We start from the raw sequence: 23,655 nt of genomic DNA, 5'->3' as shown, positions 1-23,655 counted from the left end.
GTATCACCAAGTAAATTAAAGGATTGGAATCACTGCCACATGTATTTAAAAAGAATGTGGTGGTAGGCCAGCACACATGAAACTGGGAAGAAGAGACTTTCGATTGAAACAGAAGTTCAGTGGAAATGAAATTTAGTGATTTCTGCTTTCCAGACAGCTCTTGTAAAAATAAAACCATCTCTAGCCCAAAATCCCAGGACTAACTTCCTTTTTGAGTCACTCAAAATTAAACCCACTACTAGGCAAAAAACACCCCTAGTCTGCTTTCAGTTTTCATTAGCACGCATACCCTGAGGTTTTCCTGGACCTGTCACAAACCAGATTTTGCCCACTGCCAGAGAGTGGGATTCAGAGAAAGATCTGCACAAAACCAGAAGTTTCAGTGCTGAGTTCTCCTTACAAAATGAACAAAGTCCAGTTTGTCAGCAACCAACATTCCTCATTCAAGTTGACCCTGAAATGCAGCAGCAGCTTAGAATCATGGAAGCTATGAATGTTAAGGTTGGGAGAGATCTCAGAAAGCATCTAGTCCAACACCATGTTTGAAGCAGGACTAAATAATCCTAACTAAAGCTTTGTCAAGCCAGGCCTTAAAAACCTTTAAGGATGGAAATTCCATCACCTCTCAAAGGTCTTGTCTACTATTGCAAGTTTTTCACTTAAAACCCTTTCTGGTGACAAAAGCCAGAAAATGGTCACATTACAATGCAAAAAAAGTAATGTCACCATTTTTGGTGACAAAAAACGTCCACCTCTCTACAACACTTTTTTTTCTCCCCTGCCTTTATTGTTGCCAATAAAGTGTGTAGAACAGTAGGTTTTTAGTCAAGTTTATTGGCTTCCAACATGTTCCCCATAATAGGGTTGCCAGATGGTGTAACAAAAAATACCGAACACTACCCCCCTCAAAAAAAAAAAAAAAAAAAAAAAAAAAAGGGAAAAAATTCTGTTAAGCAAAAAAAAGGGGGGAGACCAAAGATGTTGAGGGGAAAAAAGGGAGACCAAAATTATTGAGTGCAAAAAAAGGGGGGGAGCCGCGTTGAGCTTTTAAACGGTCTCACGCTTCTCGCTCCCTCGCCCCCGCCAGACTCGGCAGGGGAAAATTGTCCCCGCCAGGCTTCTGTCTGAGGGAAATAGGAAATACCGGACATTTCACATGTCCGGTATTATCTAGTTTTTTTTTACCAGACGACGGACCCGAATAAGAGACAGTATGGACACCTGGCAACCTATCCCATAATTCCCGATTAGCACAGAAGGAAAATTGCTGTTGCAGCAGCGTGAGGGGGGCAGGTGTTGGCTTGGAAAGTTGCTCATGCAGGCAGGGTGCCCAGAAGCTGTATTCTGTGAGCTGACTAAGCCCTGGGTCTGTGGTATGTCCAAACAGAGCATCGATGTGCACACAGATATCAACAGAATCTTGTGGGAGATGGTGCTAAAGATTTGGGAGATGGTGCTAAAGATTTGCTTAATGTACTTACGAATTTTCTCTTGGTGATTCCATGGCAAGGCTGCCACTTCCTCGCTGCTGTGGCACAACACTCTCTCAAACCATTACTCAGACTGTGCTGCCAAAGCAGCATAGAGTTTGGCTGCATAAGGAGCAGAAAGCCCCCCACTAGCATGCAGAAGCTTTGCCTGTTAGCCTTCAGCAAGGATATGTCACTCAAAGTAATATCAGGCTGTGGACAAGTGTAGGATTATTACAAACTGTTTCCATGCTCACCTGTTGCAATAGTCCAGACCTTACTGTCTTGGGGAACCCAGGCCCATATTAATCCTCCCCACTTTTAACCCACTTTTAAAACGCACTATGAACACAGGGTCTGGAGAGATCTGTGTTTGCCTGTAGGGTAACAAGAAAAGTGGGAATTTTTGTTCAAAGATGTGGATATTAGTGAACTGTTACAATCTATATCAGGAATAGCACAATCACTCCATTGTTAATGGATACTTTTCCAGATCAGACCTTCGGTATCATGAATGTTCAGCAGCAGACAGACTCCATCAACTAAGAGGGAAAAAACAGGAAGATGAGAGAAGATCTGGTCAAGGATGTGTTGCGTCATTCAGCAGAAAAGAGAGGGGGAAGATCTACTGAGATCAAAGTGAAAACACAAACTGCTCAGGGCATGCTACAGCTCATGGAAAACCAACATATATATATATATATATCTCACACACACACACACACACACACAAATCAAGTGGATTTTTTCCTATCATACTCCACCCCCTGTGAAAGCAGTTGTGACTTTAACAGCTGGACATAAACATCATTGTGGGGTTTTCCAATTACCCTGACCACCCCTTACCACCAAATATCCTGATTGAAAGACACCAATAAAGACAAATGTTTAAAGGCATGAGATTATTTTGTGTGACAGAGCTCCTTTGGAAGCCTGAAATAGCCCCTGGGTTTCATGGCAATGCCTCGCTCAAGATGAGCAGTGGGATGAGACAGGGAAGCAACCCCTACACTCAGGTACGTCAGTGCCCATCATTGTCAAAGTGGTTCCTCACAGCCTCCCTGATATTGATGGCACCGCATAAGAACTGAGTAGGAGACAGGAGTGAAAGTAAAATTAGTTTATTCTTGGTACAGGTGACTGGGGGAGATACATTAGCTAAGGCTGGGGGCATGTGACCTCCTTGCATGACCCTACCCCATCTCCACACTTTCCTTCCCCCCTTATCCCACATTACTAGGTGGGGGGTATGATGGGGGTGGTACTAAGGATGTTAAATATCGATTAATTCAATAGTCGATTAACCTCATGAATTCTTGTCGGTTACTTGACTATTCTGTCATCCCCGGAGGAGAGACCACGCAGCCAGAGTGCTCCATCCCCATTCCTGAGGAGCCCTCTGCCACTCTGTGCTGCTGTCTCCATATCAAACGCAGCAGTGCAGGGTGCCAGGCAGAAGCTGCTCCGCAAGGAGAGCCAGTTTAAAAACCAGAACCGGGGGGTGGGTTGAGCTCCTGGACCCAGCCTGAGCCGGAACTGAGCCAGGCTGACTGCCCACCTGGCTCCTAATATACTTTAAATGCAGGGCCGCAGAGGGGGTAGGTCCAGGACCCAGTACAAGCCGGGACTGAGCCGGGCTGCTGGCCAGCCTGACAAAAAATTTACTGGCGGGGGAGGGAGGAAAATGAGTGTAGTCTATAGCATTAACCCATAAGCTTTTACTTACTGATTAATTGGTTAATCAACTACACTATTACATCCCTAGGTGGTACAGCAGCTAGAGGAGCTGCTGGTAGTTCTGCTGCTCTTCCTGCTCTGCCCTGCCAATGGAGGAGCAGAAGCTCCAGCAATGTCTCCTGCCCTTCCACAGAGCCGCCTCTCCTCCAGCTCTGTACAGCAGCAGCCCTGCCGGAGGACATGGGCAGGGAGGGGGTTGGGATTCGGCTCACTGCCCTGCGGGGGAGACGCGGTAGCGCACAGGGAAAGAAGCAGAAAGCTGACGACCTCCAGCTGTCATACCAACCACAGACACCAACTTCTCATCTTGCGCTCAATTTCCCCCTCCCGATACCTGCCCCAAGTATGCCCCACCTCTGCTGCTCCCCCTCCCTCACAGAGCTTGAACACCATGAATCAATGAACACCATGTTCACAGTGCTCGGAAGTGCTGGGAGGGAGGAGGAGTTGGTAAGCAAGGAGATGTGGGTGCACCAGGAGTGCAGGGGGATAGTGGTGTCAGTGGCTGCTCCATACCCACTAATTTTTCCCCAGGGATGTTCCAGCCCTAGATTACACAAGAAGTCAGCACCCATGCTCTCAGTTCCCTCCCTACAACCCTGTCCTCCTGAGAAGCAGCTCTATGGAAGGGCTGGAAGCAGTAGAGTGTCTTTCCTATATACCGTACTAGCCACTAACAGTTGCTATGGCATGCCGGACCTTGCCAGCCGCTTTCCGGCAGGTACAGCATACCAAGCCATACCAGATTACTTTCACCTCTGCTAGGATACAACAGTCATTGGGCTTGATGCAGGAGTAACTGGATGAAATTCTATGCCTGGTGTTCTACAGGTCAGATGAGACAATTCCTTCTGGCCTCTTAAAACAAAACAAAACAAATTATGAATCAATTGTTAGTTATTTTGGTCTCTTCCTTTGCTTGAAAGCCCCGCTGCTTTGCAGAGCTGCATAATTTCCTGGCTTCTTGATGTAATTTACACATGAGCGACAAAACTGGACGCTGCTTGATTTTCCCAGTTGGCAAGAGTTGCACTGAATTTCTAAGGCAACCTGAAAGCACAGAATATTCTGTGGAGTAAAGCACCCAAAAGTGACATGAAGAGCTGCCCAATGCTCCCGAGGTCCTTTTTAAAGTCAGAGCCTCATGAAGACTCTCTCTCGCTGTTCAGAGAACTGGCACTAGAACACAAAGGTGCATGAGCACTCTGATGCAAATGTTTTCATCTGCTCAGGAGTTACTTTTATTTAAGAACAAAATGAAATAAATAAAAAGACAGCTTAGCTCCGGGTTTGACCCCGTGCTGAGAAGCTCAGATCCTTAGCCTCTTTGAGGCCCACCAGGGATTTTTCAAAGAACGCTGTCACAGGGTGTCTCCATTACTGCCTTGTGCCGTGCTGTCCAGCCTGTTTCTGTCACCTCAGTCATAAAACAGGCCCGGGCTGTCCTCCTTTCACCATGTGTACCATTTATTACTCTGCTCTTTTACAGACAGAATGTAACAGGCATACTGTAGCAAGAGTTTTGCACCCAGCATCCCTCCTCAGCAGGGTGTCCACAGTCCCCCAACAGAAAGTGCTAAATGCTCTCAGCTATGCTTGCAGGCTTTTCCATAGGGCAGTAATTTCAGGGCTCAGGGCGCAGCTCCAAACACCCCATCACAAGCACTGGGTACATGTAACAAATACACAAGTGGAAATGCACATTAACAAGCCCACTGACAGCTCTATGGGGACTCTTAGGCCAGATCTATTCTGCAAGGGAATGATCAGCTTAAGGTACACTGGAATTTTCTGCAAGCTTTTACCACCAAACTAACGTCGCCCCTTATCTCAATATTGTTGGCATGTAACAACTTTGTTCCAAAGTGCAACATATTCATGACTGACATGGCAACTGACAATGCCAGCAATCCCATTCTAATAATGGGAGTTTGGCACCTAAATCCCTTAGGCCCAGCTCTTCACCTCCCCTCTCCAAGGAAAGGCTGTCCAGCAGCCATACCGGGAATAGAAGAGTCCCAGAAGTTGTGAGTACATTTGGAATCAAGTCACCCATTAAACAGCAGCATACAGCAGTTAGTGAATGACCAAGAGTAACAGGGGTTTGCTTCCCACAGCAAGACACATCCTATTTGGAAGCATACAGATTGTGTCAGTCGGCATCCAAATTTAAAAAAAACAAAAACCTAAAATCTATTAATGGGATTGGACTGTATTCCAAAGACAACTTCCACCTCTGATCTCACTCTACACAAACTTTTCTTTGCTTGTGAAAAGCTAGACAAGTACATGGGCAGAATACAGGGCTATTCTTACACCCACTGTTAAAAAACATAACACAATCCAGATCTTGGAGAAAAATCTCTTCCTCCCCTCCCCCCAATACTGATCTGCGTTAAGGAAAGTTAGAAGCTCAAGGATCCTCTATTACAAGCTCAACACCAGCTTATTTGTATACCAAGTACTATGGTCTCCAAAAGAAACTCACCCACTCCCCTTTTCCCTTTAAACATGATGGATCGGTCTGGAGAGGAAGCTAAACGTTAGCAGACAAAAAGCCCTTTTACAGCACTCCAGTGGCCCACTAGCATGACAAGCAAATAAGTCACCCACCAAAGAAAAACTGTTTTTAGACTTGAAATATGAATGGATTATAGAAATCAGAGCACTGCCGAGAATTTGTGCTTTAAAGCTACTTCCCGACAGCAGCGAGGAAGGGGAGCCCCTGGCAATCACAGGAGGGGGGAGGGAGAGCTAAGTGAAATCATCGGAGCTTAGCGGGAAACATTCTTCTCTTGTAAATAAAATATGCCATTTAATATGCATTTCAGCGCCTGGATTCCACTGAGGTTGGAGACTCCTAGGGACTGCGCCATACGCCCCAGGCTGTTAAAATGAAAAGGGATGATAGTTTACTGGGTGCAAGCATGGCTCAGCTCATTCCTTTCCAGACTTACTGCTTTGCTGCTTCTACTTCTGCAGAACCTTCACACTCCAGCCCTACTAGCATCAATTGCAGAGCCTGAGGGTCACATTGAACTCAGGGTTCATGGACCACCAGACAATAGCATCAGCAAGAAATGCTAACCAAGAGATTGTCCCATGCTTCCCAGATGAGGCTCTCAACCAGCATGATACATGCCAACCTTCATCTCCCATGCGGAATTACGGGAGGCTGCAGCAGGAGGTTGCTAATTGTATCTAGCAGCGCAGGTTTTGAGCAAGCAAGAGGAGAAAGAGCTCCATGGCTGTGTCTACATTGGCATCCCTTTCCGGAAAAGGGATGCTAATGAGACACATCGCAATTGCAAATCCGCGGGGATTTAAATATCCCCCGTGGCATTTGCATTTACATGGCTGCCGCTTTTTTCCGGCTTGGGGATAAGCCGGAGAAAAGCGCCAGTCTAGACGTGATTCTCCGGAAAATAAACCCTTTTCCGGAGGATCTTTTATTCCTACTTAAAAGTAGATGTGAAAGTACGAATAGAAGATCCTCCGGAAAAGGGTTTATTTTCCAGAGAATCATGTCTAGACTGGCGCTTTTCTCCGGCTTATCCCCAAGCCGGAAAAAAGCGGCAGCCATGTAAATGCAAATGCCGCGGGGGATATTTAAATCCCCCGCAGATTTGCAATTGCGATGTGTCTCATTAGCATCCCTTTTCCGGAAAGGGATGCCAATGTAAACACAGCCCACGGCTACGTCTAGACTGGCCCCAAATTCCGGAAAAGGGATGCAAAGCAGGTAAGTCAGCATATGGACCATATTTCAAGTAGGAATAAGAGATCCTCTGAAAAAGGGCTTTATTCCAGAGGATCGCGCCAGTCTAGAGGCTTTTTTTCCGGCTTTTCCCCAAGCTGGAAAAAAAGCGGTGGACATGTTTATTTAAATCCGTGGGGGATATTTAAATCCCCCGCGGATTTCCCTATGCTGACTTACCTGCTTTGCATCCCTTTTCTGGAATTTGGGGCCAGTCTAGCCGTAGCCCTAGTGTTTGTCCTATGGCCTAATCCAAAGCCCAATGAAGCCAATGAAAGCTTTCAGTTTTGAGCCAGACCCTGATTTTTAAGGACCTGAAGGAAACAGGACCTTTCTGTTTTAGGGCATGTCTACACAGCACCATTATTTTGAAATAACAAGCATTGCTCCAAGTTTCTCCGGCACCTTCCCATACCTGCCTGTTCCTGGGATGTAGGAGTAGTGAGGCTTCCCCTGTGACATGTGTGCCCCTGCAGGAAATGTCTAGGCATCTGTGGCACTGTCTAGGCCACAGATGGCCTTGCTCAAAGCACATCCCTTTTGTCTGACCTGAGACCTTTTGGTGTCAGCTGACAGATGAGGGAAGGCTTCAGGCACAGGGTCTCCAGGGATGTCTGCCCTTTTATTTGTTCTTCATAGCTGCATCAGCTGCAAGAGGGGCACAACACCTCTGGTGCCATCCCCCCAACCCCGCATGACCCACAGGTGAAGACAAGCCCAGGCAGACCTGCAGCGAGAGCACATTGCCTACCTGCATCCCTTACAGTGCTCCCAGGAGTGGCAGGACTGCAGACTGGAGGCCGACCTGGATCTGTGCTGAAACACCTGGCAGGAGTTGCTGCAGAAGGGCCAAACCATGTGCATGGCATTTACCACCACTCTCGACCGCCTGGTGGCCGCTCCTGCTGCCACTCTTGCCTCAACTCCCACTCCAGCTCCCAACCCTTCAGTTTCTCTCCCTAGCCCCATCATGGCCAAGGCAGGCACCACTCCCATCCCCACTCCTGAGCCTCTCCTTCCACCTCCCTCCTTCTCCTCCCACCTCCCTCCTTCTCCTCCTAAATTCCTTCCCCAGTCCCTCCCCAGTTACATTTATTCCAAATAAAAAAACAGAGTATATTGTTCAAAAACAAAAAGTGTAGTTTATTGTATCTGCAAGAGAGTAGAGGGGGAGAAGCAAGGGGTCTGGGAGGAAAGGCTAAGAGGTCCAATGCTCAGGCCCCTTGTGGGAAGGCCCAGGGGTTAGTGTTACTCGTGTCCTTGTGTGAAACTCTCCCTCGGGGCCTCTTGGATTTTCACAGCCCCCTGATGGGCATGCCAGATAGCAGGTGTGCGCAGCTGCCCAAAGGCCCCACCAAGCTGGTCAGCCTTTGCCCCCCCACCCTGGCAGGAATGTTTCCCCCTTGTTTTCACAAATGCTGTGGAGGACACAACACCCGTTGGGAGACGTTCCACTTGCCGAGGTCCAGGCAGGTGAGGAGACGGCAGAACCTCCCTTTCAGATGGCTGAAGGTGCCCTCCACAACCATGCGGGCCTTGCTAAGCCTGGCATTAAAACACTCCTTGGTGGGGTCCAGGTGAAGTATAGGGCTTCATAAGCCAGGGGAGCAAAGGATAGGTTGTGTCCCCCACAGTACAGATTGCCATGTCCATGTCCCCAACCTTGATGGTGCGGTCAAAGAAAAAAGTGCCAGCGTGCACCTTCTGCAAGAGGCTGGAGTTTCGAAAGACACCTGCGTTGTGTGCCTTCCCGAACACCCGACACAGATGTCGGTGAAGTGGCCTCGGTGGTTGATGAGGACTGGCAGCACCATAGAAAACTACTCCTTCCCTTCTGCTGTAGTCAGATGCCCAGTGGTGGTGGGGCATAGATGGGGATATGGGTGCTGTCAATGACCCTCTCCCATAGTTGGGGAAGCCCATGGTGGCAAAGCCAGTGATGATGAAATCCTCGTCAGCCACTATGTTGATCCTATGCAGCCAGATGGTATTGATGGCCCGCAACCCTGTAAGAGAGAGTCACAGGGTTGCACATGCCCTAGGGAATTCCTGAGCCCAACTCCCCTGCACGCACACACACCAGGAGCAACCCCAACTTGTCCCCATATCCTGACAGGACTTTTTCGAGGGTGGGGCTGAAAAACCTTCCAGGAAGGGAGCCTCCACCCTTCCCCCACTTCCCTAGGGAACCCAGGCAGTTCACCACCGTCCTGGGACAATAGCACAAAAGAGTCATACCTGCATGAGCACAGCCCCAACAGTCAGTCTCCACACGCCAACCCGGTTCCAGATGAGCAGTAGGTGTCCAGCGTGGTGAGCTTCCAGAAGGCGACATCGACCCACTTTTGGAGGGGGATAGTGGGTCACACGTGGGTGTCTCATCACTGGAGGGCAGGGCAAGCCACTCACACAGCTCCATGAAGGTGTCCTTTTGCATGCAGAAATTCTGGAGCCACTGCTGGTTGTCCCACTGCTCCATGACGAGCCATCCCACCAGTCGGAACTGGTGTCCAGTCGCCAGAAGCAGCAGTGCACGGTGAGCAGGGGAGGGTCAGGTGGAGTCAGGCTGCATGAGCAGCACCTGAAGAGAGGCCAGGAGGTGCTCCACAAGCTGGAGGTCCTGTTCCTGAAGGGCCATGAGGGCAGCCTGCAGAAACTGCACCAGAAGGGGCCTAAAAGCCGTCAACTGCTCAGAGGCAGGTTTGGCTCCATGGCAGGAGTGCTGTGGTGTCTGCAAGGGCAACCAGAGCAAGCAAAGAAAAGCCTGCAATGTGTCTGTACGGGGAGTCCCTTTAAGCACGAGCCTCACCTAGCCTCAGGCAGCAGCTCCAGGAAGTGACTGCTGTCCTGATGCCCTGCCTGGCGTGCTTCCAGGTGTCCTTAAATGTGATTCAGCCTCTAATCAATGTGGACACTCTATTTTGAAATAGCTCAGCACTATTTTGACAGGCATTTGCTGTGTAGATGAGCTATTTTGAAATATAAATTTTGAAATAGCTTACCCTGAAATAAGCATGCAGTGTAAACATACCCTTAGAAACCACATCTCCATCCATGGCCAGCCAGTGGTTCCTAGAGCAAAACTTTCTGGAGCTTCAGAGATAGCACTCTAGGCAGAAAGCCCAAGGATAGTGGAACTTGTGAAAGCACTGAATGGACACACATATATAATTGTGTTCTGAATCCAGTACCCAAAGAACAACCAAATTATGGCACCAGGGTCAAATCCATACACATTTTGCAAAAGCTTGGGACTTACTGATGGCCAGCGTAAACTGATCTTTGGCAGGAGTGTGAGGAGGCAGGAATGTAGAGTGAAGGTTATTACAACAGCCTTGAATGCCGAGATGGAAGCAGAACCAATACTTCACTATGCTGTTTAGCCAGTTTATTAGAGAAAAAAGGATAAATGGGTATTTGGGCTGCCAGGGACAAAAGCTTTCGCCTCACCATGAGTCCCCCAGACACAAGTTCTGCACAGCAACACCATTCCAGCCAGATGCTCTGAACCTTACAGTTCATTTAACCGCAGAACACAAAGAGCCAGTAACTCACCAGTCAATAATGGAATAGACTATAGGTCAATGACCAGAGGGAAAACATACTAATAAAATTATTCCACTACTGACATGTACAGAATGTACTTCTTTTTCTTGTTTGAATATGCATATTACTTAGAGGCAGAACTGAGGTCACTACTGAAGTTTGAAGACTAGATTTTCAAAGTTTATGCACCATTGCATAACATCAGAGGCTACGTCTACACTACAACGTTAATTTGAAGTAACTTAGTTCGAATTAGTTAATTCGAACTAAGCTAATTGGAACTAACGGATCTAGACTAAAAAACTAGTTCGAATTAGCGTTTTGCTAATTCGAACTAGCATGTCCACACAGAGTGGACCCTGAACCAGGCTTAAGGATGGCCGGAAGCAGTGCCGACAGGGCATCAGAGGAGGACATAGAGCGTGGAGATGCTGTCTCAGGCTAGCCGAGGGCTGTGCTTAAAGGGACCCGACCCCCAGCCCGGACAGACAGTTCTCAGGGGTGCCCTGCTTGCAAAGCAGTCCTGGCTTGGAGTGCCCGGAGTGCCCACACTGGGCACATCACACTACTCGGCCATCAGACAGGCTGCACTTGCCGCAGGCTGCCATCTGAGGAGAGGGGGACAATTGGGGGGCTGCAGGAGAGGTTCCACCCCCAGAATCCCACAGAGCCAGCCCAGTCCTCCCCATCGGGGGCTCGTGCCCCATTCCTCCCTCACCTCCTTCCACTTACCCTTCCCTAGCCCCCCTTCCTGATGTACAAAATAAAGGACAATTGTGTTCAAAAATAGAATCTGTCTTTATTGAACAAAACTGGGGGAGACTGGGAAAAGGAGGTGGGAGAGGGGAAGAGAGAGGCTGGGAGAGGGGAGGGCAACTACAATGATCAAGGGTTGGGAACAGGTCCCATATGAAGAGAGGCTAAAGAGACTGGGACTTTTCAGCTTAGAAAAGAGGAGATGGAGGGGGGACAGGATAGAGGTCTCTAAAAGCAGGAGTTGGGTGGAGAGGGTGCATACAGAAAAGTTCTTCATTAGTTCCCATAAAGAAGGACTAGAGGACACCAAAGGAAAGGAATGGGTAGCAGGCTTCAAACTAATAACAGAAAGTTGTTCTTCACAAAGCAAAGAGTCAACCTGTGGAACTCCTTGCTGCAGGAGGCTGTGAAGGCTACAACTAGAACAGAGTTTAAAGGGACGTGAGATCAAGTCATGGAGGTTGGGTCCATGGAGTGGTATTAGCCAGTGGGTAGGAGTGGTGTCCCTGCCCAAGGTTCGTGGAAGGCTGGAGAGGGATGGCACGAGACAAATGGCTTGGTCACTGTCTTCGGTCCATCCCCTCTAGGATCCCTAGGGTTGGCCGCTGTCGGCAGACAGCCTACTGGGCTAGATGGACCTTTGGTCTGACCCAGGACGGCCATTGTAAGCTCAGGGCTCAGGGTCAGGGGTCTCACTGGACCCCCTTGATTTTCATGCACACCTGCTCCTGGGTGGCCAGGCTGGCAGCTCTCCTGCCCTAGCCAGCCACCTTCCTGTGGCTAGTGTAGAGGTCGTGGACGAGGTCCACGATGTCCGCACTAGACCAGGCGGGTGCCCGCCTCTTGCGGTCCCGGGCAAGCTCCCGGGAGCCTCCAGCCTGGTCTCGGGAAGAGGGGGAGGGCTGGGGGGCATCAGGTTGGTGGCTCGAGCCGTGCGAGGTGCAGGGTCTGCTGGCTGGGTGCTGGCAGGCTTGCACCTGGCACGGGCACCGTAGCCAGCCCGTGCCCCTTTAAGGGGTCCGGAGCTGGGAGGGGGGCAGATGAGTTTCCCTGGTGTTGGCCGGAGTGGCCACCAGGGAAACCTGGGGGGGGCTAGCCTCCCACTAGTTCGAATTAAGGGGCTACACACCCCTTAATTCAAACTAGTAAATTCAAACTAGGCTTAATCCTCGTGGAATGAGGATCACCTAGTTCGAACTAAGCGCTCCGTTAGTTCGAATTAAATTCGAACTAACGGAGCGCTAGTGTAGCACCTATGAAAGTTAGTTCGAACTAACGTCCGTTAGTTCGAACTAACTTTGTAGTGTAGACATACCCAGAGTAAGCAATGTGAATGATTAACCAGTTAACCTGTAAGCATCACCCAGTAAAGGATACTCTAGCCCCGTAGGGCCTGCCATGGGCAGGGGCCATTCAACCCAACCAGAGAAGGAGGGGGCTGCTCCTGCCCAGCTACGGCAAGGAGGGAGACAGCTCCAGCCCAGCTGGGTTCGGGTGTCCCCCTGCCCACACACTACTCATACCCACAATGTTTAACCAGTTAACTGATTAAACAGGATTTTACATCCCTAGTCAGAGCACGCTTAAAGTCATGAATACACAATGCATGCAGTATGCACATGGTAGACAAATGTGCACCATGACCAGCCAGTAGGCCACATGCGTGCACAACCACCCAGTGTTCTATATTTGGTATCTGCATGCATAAATTAAGGGGGTAATGGCACACTTATGCACGCCTGTCTTGAAAAGCTGCACATTCAGTCAAGCAGAAGAGGAAGCAAAAACATTTCAAAATTGTCAGCAGTATTAGAAGGACATCTTTTATTGATGTTTTCTCTCACTAGGTCATACTGAAATAATGAAATTATGATTTGCATTTCTACAGTACCTTGCATCTAAAGATTTCAAAGAGCCTTGCAAATGTCAAGTAATTATAAAGGTTCACAACTCCTCTCAGAACATAGGAAAACACTATCCTCATCATACATAAGTAAACCAAGACAGAAAGAAGGGAAGTGAATTGTCCCTTAAATCCAAGGCAGATATGAGTTTAAAACCAAAGTCTCAGTTTTTACTTTCTTGCTCTTTGAAAAAAAAATCCCAAGCAACACTGCTGTGCTGAAATAACACAAATTTTAAGATTTAGAGTTACCCTGAATAGTACAGTCTAATAATGCATCTAAGAATCAAGCCAACCTCTTGACTTCCAAGCAAAGAAAAAATAGATACACCAAATAGAGCTTTCCAATACCTTTGTCCTGTTAATATCAGAATAGACTTCCAAAATTGATTGTGTAGGTTGGGAAAACTTGAGGTGGCGAGTGGACTTGTACAGAGAAGTCTCTAACAGGGATGTCACCATTTAGACAACAACCCAATTAACCAATAAACCTGACCTTACTGGCTAATCTTGTTGACTATACGCATTCCCCCCACTTCCTGCCTCTGTATCGTCTGTATCCCACCCTTGCTGCATCTCAGAGAGGAGCGAGAGCCGGTGCCCATGAGAAGCTAGCTTAAAAGTTGCCTCCTCATGGGCACCGGAGCCACCTGCCCACCACCAGCACTGTTGCCTCTGTTGTTGAAGCAGCAGTACGGTGGGTAAGGGGGGCAGGCTGGAGCGCATGCATGCAGGGAGCCAGCTTTCAAGCAGGCTCTATGGTGGGTATTGGCTCTCGTGGGTCCTCCTACAGAGGCAGCAGAGGAGGGGGGCATGCGACAGCTGGTGCTGGGGGGATCCATCTTAAAAGCTGGTCCCTCCCCAACTCCCCGCTGCCACCTGCCCCTCCTCCAGTGCTACCTGCCCCACCCCCACATGCTGCTGTCTCTATCAGAGGCTTCAGTATGGCGGGGAGGGGAGGTGAAGAGGAGAAGAGCAGGGTAGGCAGCCACAAAGCAGCCTCTATCCACAGCAAGCCTGGGCCTGCCACAGACAGGGGCTGTTCCACAGCAGTAACCCTTGCCTGGGGGAGGAGTCCAAGGTCCCCGCAGACAGAGGCTGCTCCACCGCAGGGGCTGCTGCCGCCATGGAGCAGCCTCTGTCCACGGGGAGCTTGAATCCCTCACAGACAGGGGCTGCTGCCATCCTATGCTGCTGCCTCTGCATTAGAGGCAGCAGCGCAAGACCACAAGCAGCCAGTCTGTGCGGGTAGCTGGTTTTTAAACTGCCATGATTGTTCAGCTACACTATATCTAACATCCCTAGTCTTTAAGCTGATCTGCACCAATGGAGGATTTGACCTGTAACGTCTTCTGGACAATCTCCCTAAACTGAGGTTAGCCAAAAATCTTCTTATCTGTTCACTATATTGGCAACTGTCTCTGGGTACGTCTACACTACAGCGCTAGTTCGAACTAACTTAGTTCGAATTAGTTAATTCGAACTAAGCTAGTTCGAACTAGCGCATCTAGAACTAAAAACTAGTTCGAACTAGCGTTTTGCTAGTTCGAACTAGCGCGTCCACACTGATTGGACGCAGGGGGGCATTTAAGGGCAGCTGAAACCGGTTCTGGCAGGGCATCAGGTCAGCAGTTGCTTTGTGTGGCTGCTGTCTGAGGCTATCTGAGGCTCGTGCTTAAAGGGACCCCCCCTGGACAGCCGGTTCTCAGCTTTTCCTGCTTGCTTGCCAACCTCGCCGAGGGACAGCAAAGCGTCGGTCTCTGTGCCCGTCTGTGTCGGTGCTTCCCTTCGGGGGGGACTGCCGCAGGTGGCAACATGGAGCCACGGCTCGCCCTGCACCTTCTGGTGCACGTTCTGGACTTGCTACTGCAAGCCTGCCAGCAATGGCTCGAGGCTGCCTGGCACCACCTGGGGAACGTCAGCCCCCTGCCTCTCCGCCTGGCCGCCCTGGGGGCCGTGGAGGAGCCGCGGCGGCGCCCCGGCACCGGCGTGCCCCGCCGCATCTGGCGTCTGGACACCAGCAGCGACTGGTGGGACCGCATCGTCCTGGAGCGCTGGGACGACCGACAGTGGACCCAGAACTTTAGGATGAGGAGGGACACCTTCCTGGAGCTCTGCGAGTGGCTCGCCCCTGCCCTGCAAAGAAGGGACACTCGCATGAGGCCCGCCATCCCCCTCCAGAAGCGGGTGGCCATCGCCCTCTGGAAGCTCTCCACGCCGGACAGCTACCGATCCGTCGGGAACCAGTTCGGCGTGGGGAGATCCACTGTCGGAGCAGTGCTCATGCAGGTACGGCGCTCGTCGGCCACCGAGCCGGGGGGGAGGGGGGCTGCGAGGAGGGGATGGGCCGCCCCAGGGACAAAGGGGGGGGCGGGAGGAGGCGAAGGCGCCCCGCACCGGAGGGGTCGGGCTGTCCCGGCCGTACTACACGCCGCCAGGGGGGTTGCTTCCGGGAGTGGGGCGCGGGGCACTGCCAGGGCATGAATGCTCCCAGCCACCCGGGCGCCCCACTGATTGACGCTTTGCTGTGTCTCTCTCCGCAGGTGGTCAAGGCCATCAACCGGGTGCTGCTCCGCAGGGTGGTCCGCCTCGCCGACCCGGATGCCGTCATACGGGGATTCGGCGCCCTCGGCTTCCCCAACTGCGGGGGGGCCATCGACGGGACGCACATCCCCATCCGTGCCCCGGAACACCAGGCGTCCCGGTACGTGAACCGCAAGGGGTACTTCTCCGTCATCCTGCAGGCCGTGTGTGACCACCGGGGACAGTTCACGGACATAAATGTGGGCTGGTCCGGCAAAGCACACGACGCCCGGGTGTACCGGAACTCCTCCGTGTGCCAGCGGCTGCAGGACGGGACCTTCTTCCCCGACCGCCACATCAGGGTCGGGGACGTGGACATGCCCGTCTGCCTGGTGGGGGATGCTGCCTACCCACTGCAGCCCTGGCTCATGAAGCCCTACACGGGGCACCTCAATCCCTCCCGCCAGGCCTTCAATAACAGGCTGAGCAGGGCCCGCATCGTGGTGGAGGGGGCCTTCGGGCGACTGAAAGCCCGCTTTCGATGCCTCCTCACCCGTCTGGACCTGGCCGAGCACAACATCCCTCCCGTGGTGGCGGCATGTTGTGTGCTCCACAATTTGTGTGAGCGGAAGGGGGAGGCTTTCTTGCCAGCCTGGATGGCTGAGGCTGACCGCATGGCTGGACACTACGGTCAGCCCCGCACCACCGCCGTCCGGGAAGCCCAGCGGGGGGCCATCCGGATCCGGGAAGCCCTGCGGGAGAGCTTCCAGGTGGAGGAGGAGGAGGACTGACCTCTCCCTGCATGCCCCACCGGGGCCTTCTTCCACCCTACCCCCCCCCCTTCCCCTTTCCCCTCCCTATCTACTGTACAATAAAGACACCTGTTTTTCAAACAAAAACGTCTGTTTATTTCAGAGAACTGGGGTGGGGGAGGGAGGAATGAAGGTGGGAGAAGGGAGGGGGAAACCTGGGACGAGGGAGCTGGAAGGGGAGGGGAGGGAAGGGAGGAAGGGAAAGGAAAGCTCAGGGGTGGGAGTCTGGGTGCCTCTCCCGTCTCGCCACACTGCGGGTCCGGGGGCGTCGGTGGGGAATGGTTGTGGAGGGGGGGGCAGAGAGGACAGGGGATGTGGATGAAGCAGGAGCGGAAGCAGGAGCGGAAGCAGGAGGAGCAGGGGGAGCAAGAGGGGGATCAAGAGGGGGAGCAGGGGGAGCAAGAGGGGGAGCAAGAGGGGGAGCAGGGGGAGGAGGAAATGGAAAGCGGTCTAGCAGGCTCTGGAGGTGGCCTCGCAGGGCACGGCCCTGCTCCTCCAGGGCCTCCAGACTCCTCTGGCGCAGCCTGAGGTCCTCCTGGACCCAGTGGTCCTGGAGACGGAGCTGTCGGTCCAGGAACCGGAGATGCCGCCTCTGGTAGTCCTCCTGGTTCCTGGCTGTCCTGCTTGCCCGGGCGCGGGCGGCTGCTGCAGGCGGTGTGGTGCGCCCTGCAGTCCCCGGTGCTGCAGCTGTGGTGCAAGAAGACCAGAGGTCAATTACCCCAGGGGCCCAGGTGTGTGAAACCCAGCTCCCCTCTGCAAGGCCAGGGCCCCTGCAGGATCCCCAGCTGCTGCTCCGTAGTGGGCAAGGCCCAGGCGCACGGTCCCGGGGCTCCCTCTCGCCCCAGCCCCCCGTACACATAAGGGGAACACGAGGGTACTCACAGGTGGACGCCTCCCCGGCCTCTGATGATGCAGGCGAGCGGCTCTGTGGGGTGCCTCGGGGGTCCCGGGTCCTGGGAAGGCTGGCGGCAGGCTCCTGGCTCTCAGAGCCCTCTTCCTCCTCCTCGGTGTCCAGGAGCGGTCCCTCTGCCCCGGGGTCAATCACGTCCCGGGGGGCAGGGACGGCATGAGGCCCCAGGATGCGGTCCAGGGCATGGAAGTGGGGGCAGGCCTCCGGGTCAGCCTCTGGCAGGCAGGCCCGGGAGTAGGACTGCCGCAAGTCTTTAATCTTGCAGCGCACCTGCTCCCGGCTGCGCTGGTGGCCCCTGGCGGCCAGGCTGGCAGCCATGCGTCCATAGACGGCCGCGTTCCGGTGGCTAGTGCGGAGATCGTGGACATTTGAGGCTTCCCCCCAAACCTCGATGAGGTCCACGATCTCCGCACTTGACCAGGCGGGCGCCCGCCTTTTGCGCCCCCGGGCAGGCTCCCGGGAGCCGCCAGGCTGGTCGTGGGGAGCAGTGGAGGGCTGGGAGCCCTCGGATGGCTGGCTCATCCTGTGGCAGGTGCAGGCTGTGCAGGCACGGGTGCTGGCAGCCTTGCAACTGGCACAAAGTGAGTAGCCAGCCCATGGCCCTTTAAGGGCTCCGGGGCCGGGAGGGGGGCAATAGAGTTTCCCTGGTGTTGGCCAGAGTGGCCACCAGGGAAACCTGGGAAGCCTTAGCCTCCCACTAGTTCGAACTAAAGGGCTACACAGCCCTTAGTTCGAACTAGCTAGTTCGAACTAGGCGTTAGTCCTCGTAAAATGAGGTTTACCTAGTTCGAACTAAGCGCTCCGTTAGTTCGAATTAAGTTCGAACTAACGGAGCGCTAGTGTAGCGCATAGGAAAGTTAGTTCGAACTAACGTCCGTTAGTTCGAACTAACTTTCTAGTGTAGACATACCCTCTGTGATTACTCAGCAGGAACTTCCCACCAACCCAGAAAGACCCCAGAGAATAGCACAGAAGCAAATAGAGCAATTCCAGGGCAACAACAAAGGGAGCGATGAAGAGAAATTAAAAAACTAGTTAAGAGGAACAATGCAGTAAATAAATGTGCTGATATTAACATTTATTTTCGCCCTAAATGCTTCCTGCCTACCATTGGGAAAAAACCTTTGAGGTAGATTTAAAGAGTGGGAGCTTTATCTTTAATGTAAATGTACTGCTCAAAAACTGCAAGTTTGCCAGCCCAGGAGACCAAAGTCTTCTAGTTCACAGGAATGTGTATTACTGACAGCCGCAGGCAAGCTGCCCACATGAACCCATCAAGAGAGGGAGGCCTCTTTCCAGATTGAAAGGACCACCACGACGGCTTAGAGCCATGTTGTCCAACACACTAGTCACTAGCCATATGTGGCTAGTTGGCTGGTTGTGTATGGCTAACTGACTTGAATAATGTGACTAGTTGACTGGTTGTGGGTGACTAGTTCACTACAGTAGGAGCCACAATAGTGGCTCTGCTTCAGAACTGACTGGACCCCACCGATTTAGAGCAAAGTTCAGCCTCGATGGACTACTCAGGGTTTGGCTTCACACTGTTACAATTATACTCAGCTATACAGACAACTGCCCATTAAAAACTGGACCAATACCACTAACTCAGCCCACTAAAGACATCCAACAGCGATAAGCCAGCAACGTGTTATGGCAATAGAAAAGAGAGATGCGCCCTATCTCCAGCCACCCATATAAAGGTAGGAAGAGTCATCCCACTAAGGATCAAAACAGTAAGTTTCTGTTCAGCACTCAAACCCCTTTCATGTCTCCCACAGAAGGAGCCCCACTTGTTTTGGAAATAACAGCCAGTTGAACAACACCTGACTAGTGATTTGCTTTTAAACACGGTCAGTCCCTTTATTTTAAATTAGCATGTATGCATGCACACACATACACCTCCTCCCCCTTTTTGAAGTAATTTCAGCAACAAACCTTAATCCAGACTCATTACACAGCTGCAGATCCCAGCTCTGCTCACATTTACTATAAGCAATCAAGAGCTTTTTCTGCCCTCTGCTCTTGTGTGAGTATTGGGGGAGGGAGGGAGGTTGTTTCTTTTTCCCATGTCGAGACATCTGCAGAAGGCATATAATGTGCAACGAGCCAGACCCCCTAATGAGAAGAGCTGAAAATAAGATGAAAGAGCACTATGGCAAAACAGAGCCATCTCTCCCTGCCACAGTCTATACTGGTATTGCTAGAGGATTTGGTGTGGGAAAGTTTTCAGAAGCAACTTGGCACCCTTTGAGGCTGTCAGTCTGTACTGAAGCTATTGCACAGCCAGGAGCAAGCTGAACAAAAGGGAGAGAGCAGAGTTCTGTGAATGAAGTAAATAACTGCCAATATTACAGGCAGGGCCAGCTTTAGGAAGTGCGGAGCCCAATTCGAACAATTTCAAAGGGGCCCAGCAGCAATTTTGGTTGAGCCAAAAAAAGAAAAAAAACACCACAGCACAAAAAAATCTCCTGCCAACACACACACACACCCTGCGCTAAACTCACACTGCCTGTGGCGCAGGCAGCCGATGCACTCCTCCTCCAGGGATGGCAGATTTGTATAATTTTTGGTGGTGCCCCATTAGCCACACCTCCTAACCCCCATTAGCCACGCCCCCTGAACTCCATTAGCCACACCCGCTGACCCCCATTAGCCAAGTCTCTGGAGGCAACACGCTTGGGCAAGATGGACACATGACCAGAAGTAAAAGGTGTCATGTCACCCCTCTCAAAGGACTTTTCCCACCATCCTCCTACCAACAGGGATTAGTTTGGCCCCCACCAAATCCCCTTCATGCAACTATCCTGCAATTGCATTAACCCAATGCGTGTGACATTAACTCGGGGGCAGAGAGGCTGGGGGAAGTGTTTCTTCTAAAGCTATGTCTCCATTCGTGGCTTCTTACGCAAGTACAGCCGTTCTACTGCAAGAACCCACAGAGCATCCACACTGCCTGCCTGCTCTTGCGCAATTTACAGTATGGCGTGGTAAGACAGGGTGTCTTGCGTAAGAGCTACGCTCTTTTCTAACAGGTGTAAGCTCTCTTGCGCAAGAAGGCAGCGTGGATGCTCGGCAGGGATTTCTTGCACAAAAAACCCCTATGGCTAAAATGGCCATTGGAGCTTTCTTGCTCAAGAGAGCGTCCACACTGCCAGGGATGCTCTTAATAAAAAGTACAGCTCACACATGGCAGTGTGGACGTGTTCTTGCGCAAGAAGCCGCCAGTGTAGACATAGCCAAGAGTTTTCTCCCATAAACAGAATGGATTTTGTGTTGTGCACCTGTACTGAGTTCATGTGGCTTGTTTGGATGTGCTGCCAGAGGCGTAGAGAGGGTGTTATGCGCCCGGGGGCAAAGGAAAAATCCCCCCTCTCCCCCGCCGCCATGTGGCAAGGCCCCAAACCTGGTGCACAGTTGAGGGGAACTTGTACCGCATCTTCCCCCACCCACTACAGTTTGGGGCCGGGCTCCCACATGCACTAACCCTCCAGTGGAGATAGAGGAGGGTCGGGCTTGGAGCAGGGTCAGGCTCAGAGCAGAGAGGCAGGGAGGAGGCTCCAGCTGCTGGTGGCAGGCGGAGTAGGAGCACGTGAGCTGAGGGACGACGGGGGGAGCAGAATGGGATTAAATTGGAGCCTCCCTAGCATGGTGTCCAGTATCAACTGACCCCTCCGGCCCCCTCGCTACGCCACTGCTCTCCCCCACCCCCGCAGATCCATCATCTTATGCATGTGCAAGATCTGTTAGAGCCGTCCCATGAATCTGCAGGCTTCTGGGTGGTATCTCAATGCTGCCACATTCACCTCCAAAGAGGGGGCTTCCCAAAGAGCAGGCCCTTGCTGCAGACCCCCAAGGCATCCACAGGTCCAGTCTCCTTTCAATGGGCCCAATTCCCAGGGTTCATTGATCTTGGATCTGGCATCTCCTCTCCAACCTTTGCAACTGCCCAGAGGTGCTCACCTTCCACCTCATCCATTCCCACCTCATTCACCCCACAGGGACAGTCTCTGCCTCACTTGTCCTAGGGACTATTCTGACAAGACGTAATACAAAGTTTCCATGTAAAAGGACTCAATACAAAGCTAAAAACTTCAATGAGAGAATGATTAATACAGAGACGTGTCTACATCTGCCGCAGGGAGACACCTCTGCCTGCCTCCACGCCTCTTCCCCAGAGTCTACAGCCCCATTGCAAAGCGGGGGAGGGGAAGAAAAGAGGCTGAGACCCATCCAAGGGGACTGAAGCATTCATGAGCAAGCCATGCCTGGGAGACATTCTCCTGTCCATTGCTGGTGCTGTGTTGCTACAGGCACGCTGAAATGCAGTCACCTCTAGGGTGGGCTGGACAGCTGTTAAACACCTGCACAAGGTCTCAGGCAGGTGGCAGTGCGGGCTGCCTTCCTGCAGAGCCCCCATCAGAACTACTGTTCCCTCCTGGCTTAGGAAAAGAATAAACAGGAGGATTGGAAATTAACCTGCCGGTCTCACATCCCCTAGGCAGGGAATGAGCCATCTACATTAGGCCCCAGCTGGAATATCATGTCCAGTTCTGGGCACCACATTTCAGGAAACATAGAGAAACTAGAGAAAGTCCAGAGAAGATCAACACAAATGATGAAAGGTCTAGAGAACATGAGATATGAGGTAAAGCAGAGGAAATTGGCCTTGTTTATCTTGGAAAAGAGAAGACATGAAGGGGCATGAAGGGACATGAAAGCAGCTTTCAAGTATCTAAAAGAGTATCATATGGAGGAGGAAGAAAAATTATTCTCCTTTGCCTCTGAGGTTAGGATGAGAAGCAATGGCCTTAAATTGCAGCAAGGGAGGTTTAGGTTGGACATTAGGAAAAACTTCCTGCCTGTCAGGGTGGTTAAACACTGGAATAAATTGCCTAGTCTAGGGAGATTACGGAATCTCCATCACTGGAGATATTTAAGACCAGGTTAGACAGACACCTGTCAGGGATGAGCTAGGGCAACTCAACTTTGGAAGCCCCAGGGGCCACACTGATACTTACAGAACATGCTGAGGGCCTCAACTTAAGTGTGGTTGCATATGCAAGCAAATATATACAAATAGCTTCTCTCACACTGTCAGGCATGAATACAAAGATTAAAGCAAGACTACACAACACACAGGCTCCATTTAAGTCAGTTCTGCTGATATTAATAAAATGCAATATTTACCCGATTTCTACCCACATGACAGCACTTTTCATGAGCAATGACAGTCCAAGAATTGAACTACTAAAACACATATCAACAGAAGATCATTACACTGACTACTTTTTTGTTTTGGCTCCCACTCGCCGGCTACGTGTTGATCCCCACATAAACCCAAACTGCACCGCAGGACGCTAACAAACTGGCCGTGGGCAGCATACCAAGTTATTCATAAATATTTTTAAACCTTTACCTTTTCTTCCTGTTGCCATGTCTCCTCTCCTTGTTCCATCATCTCCCCTGGTGCCTGCTGCCCCCCAACTCCTCACCCTCCTCTGCTGTCCTGACTCCTGCCCTTCTCACTGCCCTCAGCCCTCCTGCAACCTGCCCCCCTACACCAGCCCTTCACATCCCTTTGTACCCACTCCTCCAGTAGCCTCACTCTGATCATGTGAGCTACCCCTCCTCATCCCCTCTTCTAACATCTCCCTCTACACACCTGCCCTGCCTCTCTCCTCTGGTGCTGGTCCCTCCCCTGCAGGTGTCTGCCCTTCTGCTTCACCTCCAGAATCCCCTGGCACCTGCACCTTCCCTTAGCCCTGCACCCTCCTGGTGCCTCCCCCTTCCCTTACTGCCCCTGCCTGCCCCCTTTGCCCTCTTTTTCCCTAATGCCCACCCCCTCATCATTCTCTGCCCCCATTCCCCTCCTGCCCCTCTGTGCCCTCACACATGACTTGCTCCATCCCCACCTTTATCCATGCCCACCCCTTCTTTCAAACCTTCTCCCAGCACCTCCCCCTCCCCCTCTAGCCCCCAACACCCTTCCCCTGTCCTCTCCTCTCCCAGCATCACCCTGTCCCAATTCCCACTGACACCTCCCTTCCTGCCCTTTCCCTCATTGTCTGCACTTGGCTCCCTGCCATTTGTGTCTCCTCCACCCTGTCTCTTGGTGCCTTCCCTTTCTTCCACCTCCCCTTCCTCTCCCACCCTCTCCCCGGATCCGGGGCCCGCTCCAGGCAGAGCCGGGGGAGAGAGACAGCTTCACTTATTGCTGGTGGAGGGCCCCGGGCTCTGAA

General features: G+C 51.8%; 2 protein-coding genes across 26 annotated transcripts in view; both read right to left on the bottom strand.

Annotated features, from left to right (window-relative positions):
- The window catches only part of NCOR2 (nuclear receptor corepressor 2), a 511,248-nt gene that overhangs the window by 419,202 nt on the left and 68,391 nt on the right, over positions 1-23,655 (bottom strand). The gene's annotated exons all lie outside the window — the stretch shown is intronic.
- On the bottom strand, positions 16,584-23,237 carry LOC149520715 (uncharacterized). The gene is made up of 2 exons (XM_089775216.1): positions 17,386-23,237; positions 16,584-17,190 (listed from the first exon to the last, which is right to left on the bottom strand). Exons 1-2 carry the CDS (start codon positions 17,933-17,935, stop codon positions 16,715-16,717), a joined length of 1,026 nt encoding a protein of 341 aa, XP_089631342.1. The 5' UTR covers positions 17,936-23,237; the 3' UTR covers positions 16,584-16,714.

This window comes from Pelodiscus sinensis, chromosome Z, assembly GCF_052426305.1.
Source record: "Pelodiscus sinensis isolate ZL-2025 chromosome Z, ASM5242630v1, whole genome shotgun sequence".
Classification (NCBI taxonomy): domain Eukaryota; kingdom Metazoa; phylum Chordata; order Testudines; family Trionychidae; genus Pelodiscus; species Pelodiscus sinensis.
The sequence above is the reverse complement of the archived record's forward strand: the minus strand, read 5'-3'. Positions and strand labels throughout refer to the sequence as shown.

Excerpts from the sequence above, each read along its gene's own strand:
- LOC149520715 (XM_089775216.1), bottom strand. The coding sequence starts at position 17,935 with ATGAGCCAGCCATCCGAGGGCTCCCAGCCCTCCACTGCTCCCCACGAC. Across the intron at positions 17,191-17,385 it reads GGCCGGGGAGGCGTCCACCT|CTGCAGCACCGGGGACTGCA; the intron begins GTGAGTACCCTC and ends CTTGCACCACAG.